We start from the raw sequence: 20,529 nt of genomic DNA on the forward strand, positions 1-20,529 counted from the left end.
CCCTCCTGCAACTCTCTGGAGGGGCTGCATTATCCAGCCCCTCCACAGAGCACTGCATTGGTTGGGGCCCTTAGACACTGCTTGCAGCCAAGAGGTCACATTGGCAACTTGCCAGGAGCCTGAGGGACCACCTGAATCTAAATTGCATAAAGTGAGAGACTGGGGCAGCCTGCCTGGGAGCTGTGGTCTGTTCTGCTGCTGCTGCTGCTGGAGCATTGCCTGGGAGAAGCCATGGTCCCTACAGCACACATTCTTCTACTGAAGGTGAGGGCAGCTTCAGGCAGCATTCTGGCTGCTGCTGACATCTGCTCCCATGCCAGGAGTTCACGTCCCTGCCCTTGGGGAGAGGGCTCAGAACCCGAGTCAGGCAGGTGTAGCTCCAGCAGTTGGCAGCTGGTGGGCACGATGCTGCTCTTTATCCACCAGGAGATGGGGAAGTGAAGCCCTGTAAAGAAAGGTCTGTGCATAAACTGCATGGGCCTGAGGCACTTGGGCAGCAGCGGGCGACACCACAGGTGTGATTTACAGCAGAGCCCATTGTGTCTGGGGGGGCTCACGGCTGTGAAGATGAAATGAGGCTCCCGCCACCTCTAGAGCATCAGTTGCAATCTGCCCCAGATCAGAAGCTGTGCCCGGCAGAGGGCTCTGGCTTGATCTAGGAGAAATGCCTTGCTGGTCCCAGCCCACTTCCTAGCACCCCAGAATCCACATCACAGGAAGTGACCATTGGCTTCTCCCCAGCGCCTGCAGCCAGGACACAGAGGACTGGCTGGGCTATGGAGACTACACGCCCATAGTCCAGGGTCGGGAGGCCCCAAACTGTGGATGAGCAGCAGACTAGACTCCAGCCCTGTCAATCTGGATTCAGGGGGCCTGGAGAAGAGCATTTTCTGCACTTCCTCTGGGCATGTAGCTGACTGTACTGCCCCAGCCAGTCCACTGCCACCTGGGCTGGAAGCAGAACAGCTTGCAAATCCAACCCCTTGCTTGGCAAGCTCCAGAAGCTCCCACCCTTCCCTGGTGCCAGCAGCAGAGTTCCCGAGCACAGAGGATGGGCAAGCCTGCCCGACGGGAGCAGGCTGCCTGTTTAGCTGTACCAGCCTAGCACTTTTCAGTTGCTGCAGCCATGGAAGAGGGGGTGAGCACTGGCCCAGGCAGAGAGAGGAAGGAGGGCCCAGGGGTAGGGCGCTAGCCTAGGACTCGTGAGCAGGTCTGCTCAGGCCTAATGTTAAAGCTTGACCCAACCCAGCTCAATCACAGCCGACCTGAACCTGACCTGAGAGGGACGAGGTGGTGTCATGACTGATGCAACCCGACCTCAGCACTCCCATCGGGTTACCAGGGTCTAACGTAGTCGGACCACTCACTGTTAAGAGGCTGCCTGCCCCAAGCCTGCACGTATGCTATACAGGTTACCTGCCCGGAACCCAGCACTTAGAGGTGGATGCAGCTCAGAGGACCAGCGTCTACAGGTGAGAGCCAGGTTCAGTGCCCAGCACTGCCCCTGCCTGACCTTGGGTCACTCACGTGCATCTCTCCAGCCTCAATTCTTCATCTGTGTAAAGTGGGGACAGCACCAGTCCTGGGAGGCAAGGCTGAGCTCCGAGGATAAATACATTAAAGAGGTTGAGGTGCTCAGAGGCTGTTGTGAGGGGGATCGGCTAAGACAGTTCGGGCCAGTTCAGCTGGGCAGAAGGAGGCTCTGAAGAGGAGGAGAACAGCAGGCTTTGGGGCTAGCTGGGCAGGCCGATGGGAAGGAGAGGAAGGCAGACGATGATGGATCTTTGACTTGGATCTACTATGGGGCTGGGGGAAGGGGGCTGAAAGCCCAGGCCCAATGTGTTGGAGAAGTTGAGTGATGCAAAGAAACTAGGTTTCTGAGCTCCCACCCACCCCTGAGGCTGACCTCACAAGGCTAGACAAGTCAGCTGAGCCGTGTTTCGACAACCACTCTGGCTTCCCTGCCACTCAGCTATGAGACATCCGTGCCAGGCAGTCACAGCCAGCCTGCTGGTCACGTATGGGCCAGTGACAGGCAGCTCAAACCCACAATGGGGTTCCCTGGGGCTAAGCAAACAGGCCTGTCCCAGCCCTCCAGCTTCTGAAATGTCTCCCCAGCTAACAGCTGAGGAGAGGGTGAGGGTGCCCCCGATTTACAGGGTGAGAGCTGCACCCCCATGGATCAGATGTGTGAGCCTTCCAGCTCCCCGCATGTAGGCCTGGATCAGTTGTGGCTAAGGGCTTAGCAACAGGCCTAGCTCCACTTGCAGCCATGCCCTAACTGTTGTCCCCTACCGCACAGTGATCACAGCAGTGTCTCATTGCTGCAGTCTGGCCTGTCCTCGGACAGTTGTGACCCAGTCAGACTCCATCCCCATATGCTGAGGTTTCCGTGTCTCGCTCCAGCAGGGGGTCCAGCGACAGCAGTGCTGCTGGGGATGGAGGTTTGCTGGATGCAGTGCTGCCTGCTGAAGGGTGCATCCTGCAGAGGTAGATTTCAGGTGCTGCACCAGAGGGTCAGGTAGCAGAGGACACTAGCAGGAGTCGGGGGGCTGTTTCCCCACACCCTCGGTGTCCTGTTATGCAGTGCAGCATAAACAGCAGGGTCTCATCTCGGGGCCTCCCATATCTTCTGAGAGTATCTCCACAGCTGTGTGTCCCTCGCCCCATCGGAGCCTCAGGAGTGGCTGTTCTGCTGCAGTGTAGGCCTGCAGGATCCCAGCTTCTGCTCCTCAGTTCAGGCAGTGCTTGCACCAGCACCTGTGGCTCTCAGATGCAGCTATGTTTTGGAAACAGGTGCTTTGCCCTGCTGCAACTCCAGCTGGGCCCATTGTTCTCCATCCCTGGCCCTGCCCTCCACGGCATCTGGTGCACAGACAATCCCCAAGGCCCTCGTCTGCAGAGATGCAGTACTAGGTACAGCCCCTCCAGGGCTCAGGAGCATGGCAGGCCTCTTGGCCTACTCCCCCAGCCATCAATCTGGGGCCAACTCTTCTCCTGTGGCTTTCCCAGGCAGGTTGCCCTCGGCGGAGCAGTGCAGCCATCACTGTGTGCAGCAGAGCACCGGATGGTCAAGCTTCCAGAGCTGCCATTTCTTCTTCATTTCTGACTTCACCTAGGAGGGAGGAAAGGAGCTTGTGAGCTACTCTTCTTCACAGCCTCTTGGGAGGTTCACAGCTGCTGCCCCAGGCCTGCGTAGGGCTTACGTTCCATTAGCCCCAGAGATGCTGGTCAGGATCAGGGCCCCAGAGGCGTGGGCCGAACTCAGCACAGGTACAAGGCCCTGGCTTCAGTGGAGTTGCTCCAGGGAGGGATTTGGCCCATGCAATAGGAAGAGGCAGTTCCTGCCCCCAAAGGACTGAAAAACAGCACCGCTGTGTTTCTATGTGAGCCCCGGGGCATGCTGGCCCACGGCCGATGTGGCCACAGGGCATGGTATCGCCAGTTCTGCAGCGTGGCCTTGGGCTGCCTTCTTGCTTAGCACAGAAATGCAACTTGCAGAGCTGAGCTGCTGGGTGCTCTGACTGAGACAGAGCATTGCATTCTGGGAGCTGTGGGTGAGGCCTCCCCTTGGTATTAAACATGGGTGTGGCAGCAAAGGGATACAGATCTCGGACTCCTGGCACGGTGGCCCTGGACTGCAAATAGGTTGGAAGTAGGGTTGCTAACCCTCCAGGATTCTCCTGGAGTCTCCAGGAATTAAAAAATAATCTTTATTATGTTATGAGACGAAACCTCCAGGAACACATCCAACCAAAACTGGCAACCCTAATTAGGAGCCATGATACGAGGCAGCCCCTACCTGAGCTAGGGTGGATGCAGCCAATAAAACCTGTTTGTTTTTAGCTCGACAGGCTCTTAGTGGAATCAAAGGCTCCTAACCACCCAGGATATCCAGTAGTGCATGGTCTCTGTATTCAGGACACAGCAAATCAGCAGTAGCTTGGCAGGAGAGTAATGGAGAGAAAGCCTGAGAGAGAGACCCAGGGTTGGGCTACAGAGCACAGCTCCGGGTTAGAGCCCTGACTGCAGGTGTTTCCAGGGCCAGAGAGCAACCCCCCAGCAGGGAGCAGGACAAAGGGGCACCTACCTCTTTATTGGCAAAACAGTACAACACGGCAACCAGGAAACCCTAGGGAGAGAGCACGGGTGAGCCAGGCAGCACAGCGACCCTCCTCCCTGCTGCTCTGGCAGCTGCTGTTCAGTGCATCCCACAGGGCCAGTTTCCGGGATGCAGCTGGCTTCAGCTAGAGGGGAAAACCCTCCCACACCATGACACAGTGGCAACCCGTCCCAACATGCTCACCTAAGTCACAATCCCCCCAGCCGGTCACGCTGCAGCGTTACAACAGGAGAGGGAGGGTATAGTTCCCGAGGGGCAGCCCTCGGCCCACAGGTCCATTCCTCAGGGACAGGCCCCTGGCCTGTGCCTGCCATGGCCCCGCACTGCCTAAATGGGGCTCTCCCTCCAGTGCATGCAGGCATGTACACCTCTCTAACAGTAGGCAGGGTTGGGCCTGCTATTTCCAGGCTGCTCCAGGCGATGAGATGAGGTGGGTAGAGCCCAGGAGCGCCAGGCCAGCCACACAGGGTTGATACATGCTGAAAGGGGTGGGCCGAGCAGATACAGTCAGAGGTGATTGGAGTGTGGCACAGTGCGACACTTCAGCTGCCAGATGCCGCTTTGCACCTCATAGCTGCCGGGAACAGTTTTGCAGGGGCCATCAGTCCAGGGCATGGCCCAGCCTGCTTCCAGCCCAAGGAAGGCAGGTGATTGTGTGGGTCCTGGGGCCCCTGAGCACCAGCCCAGCTCGATGGCCCACTGCCCCGCAAAACCAGCAGTGGGGCCAGGGGAGGGGCTGAAGCTTGGCTAGCGGGGCTGATGGGCTAATGTGGACAGACTGGAGGGGAAAGGACCATGCTTTCCCCTGGGTGATGGTGGCACAAGGGAGGGGAAGAGGGGACAGGCTTTCTGCTCCTGCCTGAGGCGGGGCTGCCCCAGTGCTCCTGGCTCACCTGGAAAGAGTTGAGGAACAGCGTGAAGAAGACTTTGATGTAACGCAGGATGCCTGTGGTCTGCTCGTCCGTGGCAAAGATGAAGACCACCTCGTGGATCCCAAAGAGGGGGATGAGGGTCAGCGTGGCCTTGGCCAGCCTGAAAGAAGACGAGTTCCCCCTCCCAGAGTTCATATGAGTTCAGAGGGGCAGGAAAGCGGGGGTGGTGTGTGAGGAGAAATATGGTAACATCTGTGCTGAGGGCCAGAGGAGATAGATGGAGTGCTAGTCCCAGCCTGGCCTAAGGGCCTGGGGTCTCACGTAGGGGTATTCGCTGCCTGCCCTGCCTGGGAGTGAGGAGGATTCACAAGCTACCAGCCATATGGTGCTTTGGAGCTGGGAATCGTTACTGCCCAGGCTCAGCCTGAGCCCGCACGAGGCAGTGGAGAGCTGGCTGTTGGCAAGCAGGATGCTGCTCTGGGAGCAGACCGGGGAGGAGCTGGGAGGCTTTGCTGCAGGAGCTGCCCTGTGTGAAATGGGAGATGTCCTTCCAGTCCCTAGAGGGGTCAGTGAACCCACCCACCCAAACCCCACCATTGCCCCTGCCTGCAGCCACTCCTGCCTGAGAGGGCAACAGGTCCCAGCATGCCATGCGGTCAGGCTGCTCAGCTGAGATGGAGCATGGCATGCTGGGATCGGTGTTTGGCATGGGCAATGGTGGCCACAACGAACTCCATTTGGTACCAATGATGGAGGAGTCACGGGCACATTGATAATGAGACCCTCAAGTCAGACAAGTGAGTGGTACAGCTTTGGCATTCTAGCCTGTAGGCGTGCATGGGGGGACGGAGTGTTCAGGCCTGCGATATACAGGTCAGACTTGATCTGTTGTGTGCATGGACACACACACACACACACACACACCCCTGTGCTAACAGCCACTTGCTAACACAACCTGCTGTAATGGCTGACAAAACCTTAGTCCTATTTGCATGACAGTGGGTTGCATGGCTAGACCGCCGAGGGCAAATCTACACTGCATTGTGAACCCGGGCTCAGACTCTGAGCCCAATCCCCACTACAGTCCACACACATCTGTCCAACTGAGCCAGCAAGCACTCAAGCCTGAGTCCCACAAGGGGGTGGGTCTGAGCCTGCATCCCACTGGGACTGGGGTCCAAGACCTATCATTGTGCAATGTGGACGGAGTTCAAGCCATAGACCTGGCTCAGGCGGTCTGTGTAGTGCGGGATGGAGGTGCTAGTGAGACCCAGGTCCAGGCTTCCAATGCAGTGTGGATACAAGCGCAGGCTTGGCCACACCGAGTCCACATGCGTGGGTCCCACCGACCTGGGTTTACAATGCAGGGGAGCTAGATCCAGAATGGTCGGCGCAATAGGCACCCATTGGGAAGTCATTCCCAGCAGGCACACACACAGACAGCTCACCGGAGCTTGTAGTCTGCGTAGCCTTTCTGGTTGGCGCGCAGCTTGGCCAGGATCACCTTGAGAATCCTCATGAAGATCAGCAGGTTGATCTGTGGGGGGAGGACGCAGAGGGTCACTTCTGCATTCATCCAGGGGGCTCTGCATATTGTCTGGGCCAGCCTTGGGGGGGGTGTAGGCTGAGCACCCCCCTTATCCTTTCTGGGCTCCCCAGGTCACTCTGACAGTGACGGCCTCTGAGGGCAGGGGCAGCAGAGCATGAAAGGAAGCGGGTCACGCTCAGCACCTCTGGAGGAATGAGGGGAAGGGATGTGCAGGGAGTAACAGTGAAGGCAGGAATATCTGTGGGGCAGGGAGCAGCACAAACATCCCCAGAGACTCAACAGCGAGCCCATCGGCACGGCCTGGGGAGCCACCCGGCCCCCACTAGACTCACACAGCTAGGGCCAGTGCAACCATTTAGGTGACCTAGGTGGTCGCCTAGAGCACTAGGATTTGAGGGATGCCATTTTCTTTGGCAGTGACCGTGGCGGCCGGATCTTCGGCCGCCCTGGTCGCCACCAGCATTTAGGCGGAGGGAGCTGGGGCAGGGGAGCGCGGGGAGGGCCGCCTGCAGCAAGTAAGTGGGGGGGAGGCGGCACGCAGGGGAACTCCCCACCCCAGCTCGCCCCTTGCCCGCCTCCTCCCCGAGCACGACGTGGCTGCTTCACTTCTCCCGCCTCCCAGGCTTGCGGCGCCTAAGCTGATTGGAGCAGGGGTGAGCTGGGGCGGGGGTGGGGGGGTGCCTCAGGGCAGACGGTGGGGGTGGAGAGTTGCTGCAAAGGGGGGGCGCCTCAGGGCAGAGTGGGGAAGCTGCCGCGGAGGGGGGGGGAGGGCTTAGGGCAGAGCGGGAGGGCGCAAGGTTGAAGTTTCGCCTTGGGCGCGAAACATCCTTGCATGGGCCCTGCACACAGCCCTCTTCAAGCATGCACTGGGCTCAACAGAACATGTGAGATGGCGTCTCTGGGGGCCTGACTCTGCTTGCCCCGACATCCAGGTCAGGAATCTGGAGGGGCTGGGGCCAGGACCCCGCATACGGGTGTTTCTCTTTTAATCAGAGGGGTTCAATTGCGTTAGTTACTTGTTGGGGACGAGTCTCCTTTCTTTGTCACCCCCTAGTGGTTAGACAAGGAGACTGCAAGCCAAGAGGTGTAGGTGCTTGCTCCTGACTGGCTGAGTGCTCCCCAGAGCCTCAGTTTCCCCAGCTGTTCAGTGGGATAATGATGCTGAGCTCCCTCCTGGGGCAGGCTCGTGGGGAAGTCACTAGGGAAGGGTGCCGTGCTGTGGATTAGGGATGGTGATTTCTACAGCAAGAGCTGCTGCTATCCTTGGGCCATGTTCAACCTCTGAGCTGAGCCAGACTATCAGTGACTGCAAGCGACTAACTGCTGTCACCTGAGAGATATCATGCCTCGTATGTGATCCCTGATCACAGACCTCTGAGATCACCTACCAGGGATGCCAGCAGGATGGGAATCCTGATGATCCACCAGTAGGCCATGTTCTCATTCAGAGCCCAGCACCTGTGGCACAAGAGAGGGATGCTGTTAAACACCGGGGAGCCAGCAGGCAGGAGAGCTGTGCTTCATCCACAGCCAGAGTGGGGCCAGGTGAAAGCGCTGCCACTGGATGATTGGGATGTCCCAGCCCATTGGACAGAGATGCTGCCCCTCAGCACCAAAGGCGCAGGAATGACTATCACCAGCTGTGCCAGCCTGCCCATTTTCCAGGGGTTGGAATCCACCCCCGGAGCTAACCTGTCTGCTTCCAGCAGGGGCCAGGGCAGGGACTGCAGGAGCCTGGTGAGCTGTGGGCTAGTGAAAGACAGTCTCTTTCCCTGCCCCACACCCTGGAGGGTGCCTCAGACATGCCGCAGCGGGAGCTTGGAAGGTCAGGCCTGTGTTTCCCTGACGGCTGGAGCTTGTTACCCCCAGGAGTCAGCCCACAAGTCCCACCGCCAGGCCAGGGATGGGCTCCTTTTCATGGCTCCTCCTAATGGTCTTGGCTGGGCTATTGAGGCTGAGAGCTTATCCCCCATAGCTCCGTGGCTTGGAAGATGGAACTGTTCACTCCCGGGCCCAGTTCCAGGGACCCAGGTCAGCATTGACCAGCCCCGTTTGTTGGCCTGTGGGAAATCAGCTGAGTGGGACTTTGCTCTGCTCCCACTATGCAGAGACCATCCCAGAAAGCACCTCCAAGCACAGCACTCATGACTAGGGTGACCAGATGTCCCGATTTTATAGGGACAGTCCCTATTTTGGGGTATTTTTCTTATATAGGCTCCTATTACCCCCACCCCCGTCCCAATTTTTCACACTTGCTGTCTGGTCACCCTACTCATGACCAGCCCTGCCCCACCAGGGAGGCCAAGCACTGACCAAGCCCTGGAGGCTGAGCTCTTCCCTCACCCCTAGGGGAGTCACACCAGGGCCAGGGTGGGCCATGGCAGTGGAGGAATCGGATGCCTCTCTCCCCAGCAGTCAATGCACATTGGTTTCAGTGGAAGAGCTCTCCCTGCCTTTCCCATGGCTGTGCCGTACTAGAACCCAGGTAGCGCGAAGCACGGAGCCTGGCTTGCTGGGGGAGCAGAGTGAGGAGCATCTGCACTTACTCTGCATTCTCCTTCAGGTATTTGGCCGCCAGCCATGGCACCACGAACACCACGGGGGTTCCTGCAAGTCACACAGCAAACCCTGTGAAGACCAAGCACCTGCCTGAGCTGAGACAGCAGCTCTCACAAACTGAGGGGGTGTCCTACCCCCTCTCCTCTCCCTGATCCAAGAAGGGACCTGCCCCTGCCCTCCGGGGGATTCTCATCCCTGGGGGACTGAGGACAGGCCACGACCCCAATCCTCCACTTTCCCCACCTAGTGAGGGTTTCCTGTGTCATGTATGCACCACTAGGGGTCACCACTCATCCATGTCACTAAGTTATTAACCCTCCTGGTGAGGCACTATCAGCTGTGAGCAGTGATCCTGCTTTAGGGGCATGAGCTGCTGTCTGATGGGCACGTAGAACCAAATGGAAATCACTTGGGTGTCAGTCCATTGCCAAGTTGCCCAGGTGGGGAACCTGGTGGCTACTTGCCCACTTGGCAGAGTCTCTGCCCTCTTGGAGTGCCCCACATCCCCCTGTGCTCCCCGATATGTCCTCTGTAATTCTAGTACTCACTTCAGCAAACACTATACACATGTACCCCCAGACCCCTGCCCACCCAGGCCCCCACATGCTACATGACCACACCACAGGCACACACCCAACTCACCCATGACATATGCATCCCCACACTACCTACCCACACCTCAGGCCCACACCCTCACCACGCTGCCTCCTCATGTACACACACACCCCCACACACCCATGCACGCCCAGGCCGCCATTCACACTCCCATTCTTCTTCTCACCCCAGCCTAGGTACAGGTAGAGCATGTAGTAGTTCTTCTCAGAAAACACCGCTCCAATCAGAAGTTTGTACAGGTAGACAGCTTCCACCAGAAACCAGTAGTGATTGGCTAGAATGCAGTATTGCATCATGACTTGAGCCACCCGGCAGCCAACTGCAGCCTGTGGAGAGGAGCCCCAGAGAGAGAGAGAGAGAGAGAAAGTGACTGTGCGGGAAGAGGAGACTAGGATGCTCTAAGCTGGGGACCTGGGACTAGAAGTGCAGCCCGTTGGTATATGCCTAGAGCACTGTCTATTCCACCAGGGAGTGTCCATTAACCAGCACACTCTGTGCCCTCCATGACACCAGGCACAGCCCGCCGCTGGGTAGGCTAACATGGATGTGACCAGGAGTCGCAGGGAGATCCAGGCTACTTCACCCCACTGGAGGGCGCTCTCCCCTGCTGCTTTGCTCTGGTGATCCTGTTCACATCCAGGGCTTCATCTCCCAGAGCAAAGTGCCCCACTCTCATCCTGTCAGAGACACGGCCAGGCAGGCTATTGGGGAGAGACAGGAGGGAAAGCACAGCGGATCTTGACCAGCAGGGGAAACGTTATCACTTGGCTCAGTGATAGGGTGTAGGAAGCATTTGCAGGGGCAGCAGGTGGTTCTATGGCACTTTTCTATCATGACCCCCATTTTACAGATGTGGAAACTGAGGCACAGAGGGAACATGATGTGCCCGAGATCACCCATTAGCAAAGCCAGGGAGAGAACCCAAGTCTCCTGAGTGCCAGGCCGGTGCTCCAGCCACTGGGCTGCCCCACCCCGTAGAAGGGGGAAGAGCTCCATCAACTCAGGTTGTGGTAGGCCAGTGAAGGAGAGGCTGATTTCCCCTGCTTTGTTGGGTGGAGGTTTTTAAGCTCAGCACCACAATATGTGTGTGATTTAGGATCCTCAATAGCTTCAAAAAATTCACCGGTGAGAGATTGGCAGAACCCCCCTCCGGCTGAGCCAATAGATGCACCCGCCCAGAGGGTCCTTCTGAGTGCTCCCAGGTCCACCTAGTGGTTGGGGCTGGGGGTGCGATTCCTGGATGCTCGTGGATCTGAGCGCTGACCTGCACTCAGATACACCAGCACCCAGGGATCGCATCCCCAGCCCCAAGTCAAGCCTCCCTGCCCAGCTGTCAGGCTATGGACCTGGGCACAGCAGGTAGCCACCATGGCTAGCCAGGGAGGGGGGCGCAGGCATTGGAAGTTAGATTCTACCCCCACCCAAGGAGAATTTGGTTTCTTGGTGGGCTTGCCTCGTTGCTCAGCAGCGCTTCCCAGTCAGACACATGCAGGATTTCCATGCCCCACCGCTTCTCCAGCAGCGCGTCTTTGACAATCACCGAGATGGCCCGCAGCCCAAAGGAGGCAAAGAGGTTTGCGTGTATGTAGTTGCGGGTGCAGCGGAGTTTCCTAGGCCCAGAGAGAGAGACGGCTTTCAGCACTGGAGAGCTGAGGGAAAAGAATGGACCTTCTCCCCGGGAAAGGGCAAGAGCAGCTGAGCCTCTCCTGCAGCAGGCACTGCAGGCCGGGGGAGCGCTCAGCTACTGCCATCCGCCCCTCTCCAAGCAGGATTAGGGAAAGAGGCAGAAGGGCTGGCTGTGCCAAGCTCACAGCTCATGCACTGCCTGCTTGCCCCAGCAGGAGGCACTGTAATGCCTGCAATGCTAGAGTCAGTTGCCGCAGCACTGGGCACAGTGCCCAGCACAGGATCATCCCTCCCCTCCACCCTGTCCCGCTGGAGAGCCCCGCCGCACGCCCTGCCAGTGCAGCACACACAGCACCCGTGCCCCAGGCTCAGGCCCTACCTGAAGATGGTGAGGATGAGCAGGGCGGAGACCAGCGCCAGGAGCGACAGCGAGTATCCCACCGTGTAGAGCACCTTGAAACTCACCATCAGCTGACGGGCCCCTTCCTGGCATGGGCAAAGGGGACCCGGTGAGGCAGACAGTCAGTTCTGCCACCCCCGCCCCCACTGGCTGCCCCGCACTCTGAGCACCCACCAGGGGACGCACTAGCCCTGCTGAAACAGAGTCCTGTGGGACAGTGGGCTTGGGTCCCTGGCCCCAGCTCAGCCATGTACCTGGGCTGCTGAGGCCTGACCTCACACCCTCCCCACCCCAGGGAGCTGAGTCCTGAGCTCCCCAGCTGGCGAGGGCCTCTGAATGGCCTCCACAATGATTTGGGAGTGGGGCTGAGGGGCTCAGTGGGAAGCTGTGACCACTCCAGCCCCAGCCAGACAATGGGATTTGTCGGGGAGGGGAGAGCAGGGAGTGGGGTTCAGCACCCCAAGAAGGGGGAGGCAGCATGTGACTGAGCAGAGATAGGGAGGGAGCTGTGCACCTGTGTTTACATTGAACTCTATTTCTGAATGCTCTCCCCTCCCCCACCAGGTGTTATAACACGCCCCTCCCCCCTCCCCTCCTCCTGTGCGTTATTACACCCTGCCACCACCTATCCCTCTTGTTTCAGGCTCCTGTGTCCCATTCCCCAACACCAACACTCCCAGGCCAGGCCTGGCTTGGCCCCAGCACACGCCACTGGGATGTCAGGGGGCTGGCATGGACAGAGCTGGGAGCACCCCCCACCCTTCAGGCGCAGCAGCCTCACCTCCTCCATGGTGGACTCCATCTCCTCCTCGCACTGGGAGTAGTCCCTCCATGGCTGCGTGCCGTTCACCATCACCCACTGCCCATCCAGCCCGCACTTGCGGCTCACTAGCCCGTATTTCACTGCAGACACAGAGCACACCAGGGTCACCTTTCAGGCTGACTGCCTTCCCCTGGGGTCCCCCCTCAGACAAAAGCCTGATCCCCCAGGCTCCCCACAACTGGCAATCCTGGGGACAGTTATAATGTGTATAATAAACCGGCCTCTAAGGGGAGTATGTCTGCAGTGTTGTAGCCATGTTGATCTCAGATATTAGCGAGACAAGGTAGGTGAGAGGGTATATTTTACTGGACCAACTTCTGTTAGTGAGAGAGACAAGCTTTCCAGCTCCACAGAGCTCTGCTTCAGGCTTGGCGAAGAAGTCAGGGGAATAGGCAGACAGTTAAAGAAGGACATGTGTGGCTGTTCTAGGGTTGTGTTGTACATTGTTGGCAACTGTGGAGCTATTGCCAGGATAGATGAGTGTTGGCTGACTAAAGAGACCATTAATACTCCAAGAAGTTGGAGTACATTTGGTTTAAGCCAGTGGTTCTCAAAGCCGGTCCACTGCTTGTTCAGGGTGGTGGTGGGCCGGACCGGTTTGTTTACCTGCCACGTCTGCAGGTTCGGCCAATCACAGCTCCCACTGGCCGCAGTTCGCCGCTGCAGGCCAATGGGGGCTACAGGAAGTGGCATGGGCCGAGGGATGTGCAGGCCGCCCTTCCCGCAGCCCCCACTGGCCTGGAGCGGTGAACCTCAGCCCATGGGAGCTGCAATTGGCCAAACCTGCAGACCCTGGCAGGTAAACAAACCGGCCCAGCCCATCAGGGGCTTTCCCTGCACAAGCGGCGGACTGGCTTTGAGAACCACTGGTTTAAGCTACAATCTATGGTGATGAGGTGGAGCCGACCCCTCAGTGAGGAAAGTGTGCGTTAGTATGTGCCTTAGTATCCTCACAAACACCAGGGAAATGGCTGCAACCTTTGGGACCATTTCACCATTTAATTCTCAAACTTGGGCAGAATACTGCAAAACATTATCTTATTTTGTCACTGCTAATGCTATGACAGATGACGGTAAGCAGAAAGTGATCACATTCAGCAGTGTAGGGGCCTGTTAACCCCCAAAAAGCCTGGAGATGAAACTTTTGATGAGCTCGTAAATCTGTTAAAAAACTATTTCAACCCAACAGCCAGTGAAACAGGAGAACAATTTAAGTTTAACTCTCGGTCAAGGAAATCGGGGGAGACAGTAGGAGAATTTGTGGCGGGACTGAGGAGGCTCCCTCAAGATTGCAATTATGGTGTAACTCTGACCCAAATGCCAAGAGACAGATTAGTTTGTGGCATTAATGATGACAGAATGCAAAGGAGATTACTGTCTGGACACAGTTACAATTTGAAACAGCTCTGAAATCAGCCCAGGCTATGGAATCTGCAAAGAAAAACGTATAGGATTTACAAACACAAGTCACAGAAGCCTTCAGAAGAGCACTCAGGAAACACAAGGTACTGTGCACAAAATTGCCAGGGAAAGCGATCCTATCAGTAGCAGGAAGTGTTATTGTGGAGGCAAACACACCCCAAATGTCTGCAGATTTAAACATAAAAAATGTTGCATTTACAGATTGACTGGGCATGTTAGAAGACCGTGTCAAAATAAAACCAAGCAAGCAGAGGCATAAAACCATGATGAAAAGCAGCCTCATAGCCAGAGTACCTTTCATGTACTGAAGAGGGAAAGCAGTGAAAGAAGAGGAGGAAGTGACTTATCCTATCTATAGTATAACTGAAACAAATATTCCTAAAGTACACCTCTACCTCGATATAACCCTGTCCTCGGGAGCCAAAAAATCTTACCGCGTTTTAGGTGAAACCGCATTATATCGAACTTGCTTTGATCCATCGGAGTGCGCAGCCCCCACCCCACCCCACCCCGGAGCACTGCTTTACTGCGTTATATCCAAATTCGTGTTATATCAGGTCGCTTTATATTGGGGTAGAGGTGTAGATCCCATTCATATTGGGCTGACTGTAAGTGGAGGGGAAATGCACTCAATGAACTCAAATACGGGATGTAGCATGACTATTATGAGCCAAGAAGCATGTGAGACCTCGTGGAAAGATAGCAAACTATCTCCAGTGCAGAAACATGGGATACAATGAAACACTGGAGAAGCAATAAAGCTACTGGGAGCCATCAATGCAAAGGTTTCCCACCAGAGCCAAATAAGGCATCCACCATTGCTCGTGACTGAAGGCCCTGACTCAAAGTTGCTCAGTCGAGGATGGTTGGATGACCTTTCACTGGACTGGAAGGAAAAAGTGCATCACTTGAAATCAGAAGATGATCTAGTTCAGGAAACTGTTTTAAATACATATAAGGAGTATTTAAAGATGAACGGGGCACCTTAAAAGGCATGACTGCTAAAAATCTACATAAATGTCACACCTTGTTATTTCAAACCCAGGTCTGTACCCTCTGTTATGAAACAAAAAGTTGAAATTTAATTAAAAAAAACTAGTGGCAACTGGTATTATTGAGCCTGTTCTTCTTTTGTATGGCATTCGAAAAGCAACAGTCTGGGATTATAACCGAATCGGGCGAATCGAAAGCCATTCTAATGCTTTGAGCCAGGTGGATCCCCCCTTGTGCCACCACCAAAACCGGGAATGGGACAGTTGTCCATAATGTGTTGCATGGTTTGTTCCTCACCACAGTTACAATTCAGTGATTCTTTGATTTTTCCATCAGTGAAGGAGATAGACACATCTTCCGCGTGTTGTCCGCATGAGGTTGAGCACAGTCTGCTGCCAATGGGGAAGGCATTCCATCAGGTCTTTGTTTGGGACATCACAAGCATCCCAGAATTTGAACCAGTGAGTGCTGGTGTCGTTTCCATTGGCTTTTAGCATCGTGGATCGAGAAAGTTTTCTGAATGGGCTGCACCAATAGCACCAGTGTTAAAGCCAGATGGGAACTGTAAATTGCCTGTAAATAGGGTCTCACAATTAGAACAGTACTCAATTCCAAAGCCTGAGGATCTGTTTGCAGTTTTATCAGGAGCCATATTAGACATGAGCCATGCCTATCAACAGATGGACTCTTCTTCCAGGCCAAAGCACTAAGACACTGTAAATATTCACAAAGGCCTGTTTAAAAATAATCAGTTTCCTTTTGGGGTATCCTCAGCACCTGCTGTTTTCCAGAGAAGCGTGGAGGGATTGATTCAGGGAGTTCCACATGTGGTTTGGGATGGGGTGTCCACCCCCACAAGCCTGAACAGGTGAAGTGGCCAACTATCCTTAGAGGTGGCACGTGGAGGAGAGCCAGGGACTGATAAGGCCTAATGACTGATGAAACCTAGCTGGGAGAAGAGTTGAGCTAGGCTTATAAAGGGAGGAAGTTGGTGGTTGGAGGTGGCCAGCAGGAAGGAGCTCTGCAGTCACTCCCTAGAGAGGAGGGGAGCTGGCTAGGTACAAAGGAGTTCTAGGGGGAGTAGGCCCCGGGATCCTGCCTTGGACTGCAAACTCAGGCAAGAAGCCGAGAGGGGTGAAGTAACCATGGGGAGTGGAGATGGGCCAGAAAATAGAGAAAAGAGTTAGGAAAGAGGCCAAGGCATGGCAACAGGTTGGAGGGTGAAAAGACTGCAGTTGCTGGGCATAGGGCCCCTGGGCTGGAACCTGGAGTAGTGGGCAGGCCTGGGTTCCCCTGCCAGCCACTAGGAAAGTGGCACAGACTTGGCAGTGGATCAGAAGACTGCCTGAGACAGTTGGTCCAGTGGGACTTTGATACCCTGGAAAGGGAGGACTATAGTGACCTGGCCAGAGGGTCGAGTCATGAAGAGGGAGCACCCCAAGTCCAGAGAGAGAGATTGCAGAGCTAGCAAATGAGCAATGGAAGGGGGGCACCAGACTGGATGAGAACTAACCCCCCATATGTAGCCACAAGGAGGCACCACAGCAGTGAGTGTACCCCACAGCAGGCAGTTTATTTGGATGGCATACTAATGCCAGATACCACTGACATAACATAGTTACAACATTTAGCAGAAGTGCTAAACGGGCTAATGAAAGCAGGTGTGTGCCTAAAAAGGGATCAGTCTTCCTTCCTGGTACATGAAGTGATATGCTTGGGATATAACGTGGATGCCCCGGGACTACACCCAGTGAGAAAGTCAAAGGAATTCAGTATGCCTCTGTACTTAGGCATATATCAGAGCTGCGGTACTCAGAAGTCCTGGTCCATTATCAAGCTGCCAAAAAAAACGTTCTTGACTTATGAGGCATCTCTTTATGGAATTGAAGCCGTTTTAGTTCACCAGATGGTAGATGGATCAGAGCAATCAATTGGATTTGTATCCCGGACTCTGTCTTCTGCTGAACAGAATTATTCACAGCTAGATTGAGAAGGATTAGCTCTTATCTTTGGGGTGCAGAAGTTTCACAAATATATATGAGGGTGTAGGTTTACAATCTGCACCAATCACAACCCCCTTCTCTCGGTGTTTAATGAGACAAAGGCTGTGCCACAAATGGCATCTCCCAGAATCCAGAGGAGGGCGGTGACATTAAGAGCCTATGAATATTCTGTTTTGTACAAAGCTGGTAAGAAGCTGGAAATGCAGATGCTTTAACCTGTTTGCCTTTACTGGAGAGACAAAAAAGAAAGAAGTGAAGAGAGGGTGTTGCTAAGGCATTGTCTCCATATGCCTCCAGTGACAGTATACAGGTAAAATCAGCTCTGGTGAAGATCCAGTACTCGCAAGAGTTGGAGAGTTTGTGCTAGAACATGGTCCCAGACCAAAGCTGATCAGGAGCTCACACCTCATTATAAGTGACATAGTGAATGTAGTGTGCAAGATGGGTGTGTATTACGGGTCCTCATTCCAAAGCAAGGATGTGATGTATGAATGGGTGAACTCCACCAGACACACCCAGGTATCACCAAATGAAAGGATTAGCCCAGATTTATTTGTGGTGGCCAAAGATGGATACAGACATTGAGAGTTGGGTACAAACCTGTTCAATTGGTCAAGAGAGTTGCAAAGCTTCTACTGTGACTCCACTCCATTCTTGGTATTGGCCAGAGAAGCCTTGGAAACAGTACACATTGATTATTCTGGACCATTCCTGGGGAAGACTGTTTTCAGTACTAGTGTGTGCACATTTCAGATGGGTAGGAACTCATGAATACATCCCCTAGCGAAGTCACCACAGAAAAAGTAAGGACCAGTTTTAGGATCTATGATTTACCTGAAATGCTTGTATCAGATCATGGAAGATGTTACTAGGATGAAATTCGAAAGATTTATGAAGCAAAACAGCATTCACAAGTTACATCAGCACCTCAACGTCCATTCTCAAATAGGTTATCTAAATGGGTAATTCAGACATTTAAAGAGGGTATTAAAAGAATACCTGGGGGTACAATAGATATGAGAGTGTCTCATTAATTCTCAAATAATACAGCAGTCTACTACATGCCTGTCCCCTGCGGAGATGTTAATGGGAAGGAAACTAAAGTCAAGGTTAGACCTTATGCATCCATACTTAGTGGGGAAAATACAGCAAAAACAAAATCAGCAGATATGCTAAAAAATGTAGTTTTACTGTGACGTCCTTTATGCTAAAACCTTTGGTCCCAGCTGGATGCCAGTGGTCATTCAAGACATTAAAGGTCCAGGGTCCTACCCAGTAATTCTGGGAGACAGCACAGTTATGTGCCAACACGTGGGTCAGCTGAGAAAAATGAAGTCTGGAGGGGAAGCCTCCAGACACAATATCAAGTATTGCAGACAGACCTCATGAACAGATAGTTGAAGAATCACAGAATGACCCGTCTGACCCAAAAGTGGGTCCTGAAAATGCAACACAGATGGCGGAATCCCCTTTTGCAGAGCTTGAACTGTGAGGTTCTATATGGGAGCAATGTCCACCTACATGTTTAAAAGATTATACAGTGTAACAGTGACCGAGTGCTTCTTTACATCATTTTACTGTTATTTGCGATCGGAAATGCATTACCAGCTATTCTTATTGGTTTTGTAAGTTGTGTAGTAAATAATTTAAAAAGTGTGTGTGGGGGGGGGGCTTATAATGTGTATAATAAGCCAGCCACTGGCACAGGGTTGCCAGGTATCTGGTTTTTGACCAGAATGTCTGGTCAAAAAGAGAACCTGGCAGCATCCAGTCAGATGCTAGAAGTTCAGTTGGATGTAGAGACCAGCCTGCGCCACTGCGGGGTGGGAAGAGCAACAGCTGCAGCTGGAGCCACATGGATAAGGCCCTACCAAATTCACTGTCCATTTTGGTAAATTTCATGGCCATAGGATTTTTAAAATATGAAATTTCATGATTTCAGCTATTTAAATCTGAAATTTCACGGTGTTGTAATTGTAGGGGTCCTGACCCAAAAAGGAACTGTGAGGGGATGACAATTTTAAATGAAGCTTCTTAAACATTTAAAAACCTTATTTACTTTATATACAACAATGGTTTAGTTATATATTATAGACTTGTAGAAAGAGACCTTCTAAAAATGTTAAAATGTATTACTGGCACATGAAGCCTTAAATTAGAGTGAATAAATGAAGATTCGGCACACCACTTCTGAAAGGTTGCCAACCCCTGCTCTACAGTGATGGAGGAGCCCCAAAGGGCTGACAGCACCACTGCAATATTCAGATGCTTCTCCCAGCATGGAATGGATGAGCACAGCCCAGCACATGGCTCTGTAAGATCAGGCCACCAGGCCAGGATGGCCCTCGAGACCCTTGGAGTCAGGCCAGGAGCATCCTCATGCCAGCCTCTCTCACTGTGTACAGTGTCTTGGTTGTCCCGCTGGCAGAGGAAGAGATGCTCAAGAGTGTCAGGGGTGTGTGTGGGGGAGATGGTTACCTTGCACTGGGGGCTCAGCACAGGGCCTGTTTGCAGGGGATTCTGGCTGCAGAGGCAGGTGGATTCTCCTGTTTCCAAGCTGTTCTCCCATCCCTCGCAGACTCACCCTGGGTGATGAGGCTACAGGGCCTGGTGCAGTTTGTCAGGCCATCGCTTGCAGCTGTTTGGGTTGGGTGAGTGGCCCATGAAGGCAACAGAGCCATGGGGCAAGCTGATCCAGGTGAGGGGAGCGCTATAGAGAGGGGCTTCTCCTGCCCCATGCGTGGGGGGTGTAGGGGATAGGCCTCCCTCCCCATATGCAGGATAGCAAAAAGGCACCTCTGCATGTGAGCCTGCAGCCCCGGGGTTGAGTGCCTCTTCGGAGGTGCCAGGCACCTGATTCTAACCCTTTGTGCAGTCACTCACCAGTGCACAGCAAGCGTGAGACACTTCACTAGGGGAGATCTGGTCGTGTTTCACACCCACTCTGCAGGGGTGAGTGATGTCCTGAGGTGTGCAAGGCCCTGAGGGTTTAGGGAAAGTGGATCCCCGGGTGCTACTCACAGCCCTGCTGCTGACTTGTGACCCTGAGCAAGTCAGTTCCCTGCGGTGTGCCTCAGTTTCCCCATCTCTACAGTGGAGAGGATTGTGACCCCCTGTGGGGTCAGATGGCAGACTCCAGAGCAGGGCACCAGGGCATTACCTTTCTCGAACCATGGCAGGTAGAAAGGACAGGAGACGTTGATGGTGCTGCCTGGGCTCCCATCTGGCCAGCAGGCGTACATGTCGAACGTCCGGTTGCAGTAGAGCCCTTTGAAGGACAAAGGCAAAGCTCAGGAGGGAAGAGGCCGGCAGTCTGCGCAGTGCCTGGTCTGCACCATTCCCATCATCTGCTAACAGCCTGTCCCAAGGAACTGCAGGTGGTCACACCTGTTAGCGGAGAGCATCCTCATTCCCCTCCCCTGCCGCCTCGCTCTGCACAGTGGGCTGGAACTCTCCACCTGCCACCACCCAGAACCACGCTGCAAACAGCTCTCCAGCCATCCCAGCCAGCAGCTGCTGCTCTCAGCGAGAGCCTGATCCAGTG

The 20,529-nt window shown here is 54.4% G+C and overlaps 1 protein-coding gene across 4 annotated transcripts in view; it reads right to left on the reverse strand.

The window, feature by feature from the left end:
- Positions 1-169: 169 nt before the first annotated feature.
- Positions 170-20,529, reverse strand: part of LOC123343878 (glucagon receptor-like) — a 32,009-nt gene continuing 11,649 nt past the window's right edge. For 3 of the 4 annotated variants that reach the window (XM_044979373.1, XM_044979375.1, XM_044979376.1), the window contains 11 exons: positions 20,146-20,253; positions 12,526-12,647; positions 11,724-11,830; positions 11,172-11,328; positions 9,885-10,044; positions 9,091-9,151; positions 7,933-8,002; positions 6,444-6,532; positions 5,017-5,155; positions 4,091-4,132; positions 170-3,115 (listed from right to left, as the gene is read on the reverse strand). In XM_044979373.1, coding sequence (XP_044835308.1) covers positions 3,044-3,115; positions 4,091-4,132; positions 5,017-5,155; positions 6,444-6,532; positions 7,933-8,002; positions 9,091-9,151; positions 9,885-10,044; positions 11,172-11,328; positions 11,724-11,830; positions 12,526-12,647; positions 20,146-20,253 — 1,127 coding nt within the window. In that variant the 3' untranslated portion in view covers positions 170-3,043. The remainder of the gene's footprint in view (positions 3,116-4,090; positions 4,133-5,016; positions 5,156-6,443; positions 6,533-7,932; positions 8,003-9,090; positions 9,152-9,884; positions 10,045-11,171; positions 11,329-11,723; positions 11,831-12,525; positions 12,648-20,145; positions 20,254-20,529) is intronic. The other variant, XM_044979374.1, reaches the window with a different exon arrangement.

This window comes from Mauremys mutica, chromosome 11, assembly GCF_020497125.1.
Source record: "Mauremys mutica isolate MM-2020 ecotype Southern chromosome 11, ASM2049712v1, whole genome shotgun sequence".
Lineage (NCBI taxonomy): Eukaryota > Metazoa > Chordata > Testudines > Geoemydidae > Mauremys > Mauremys mutica.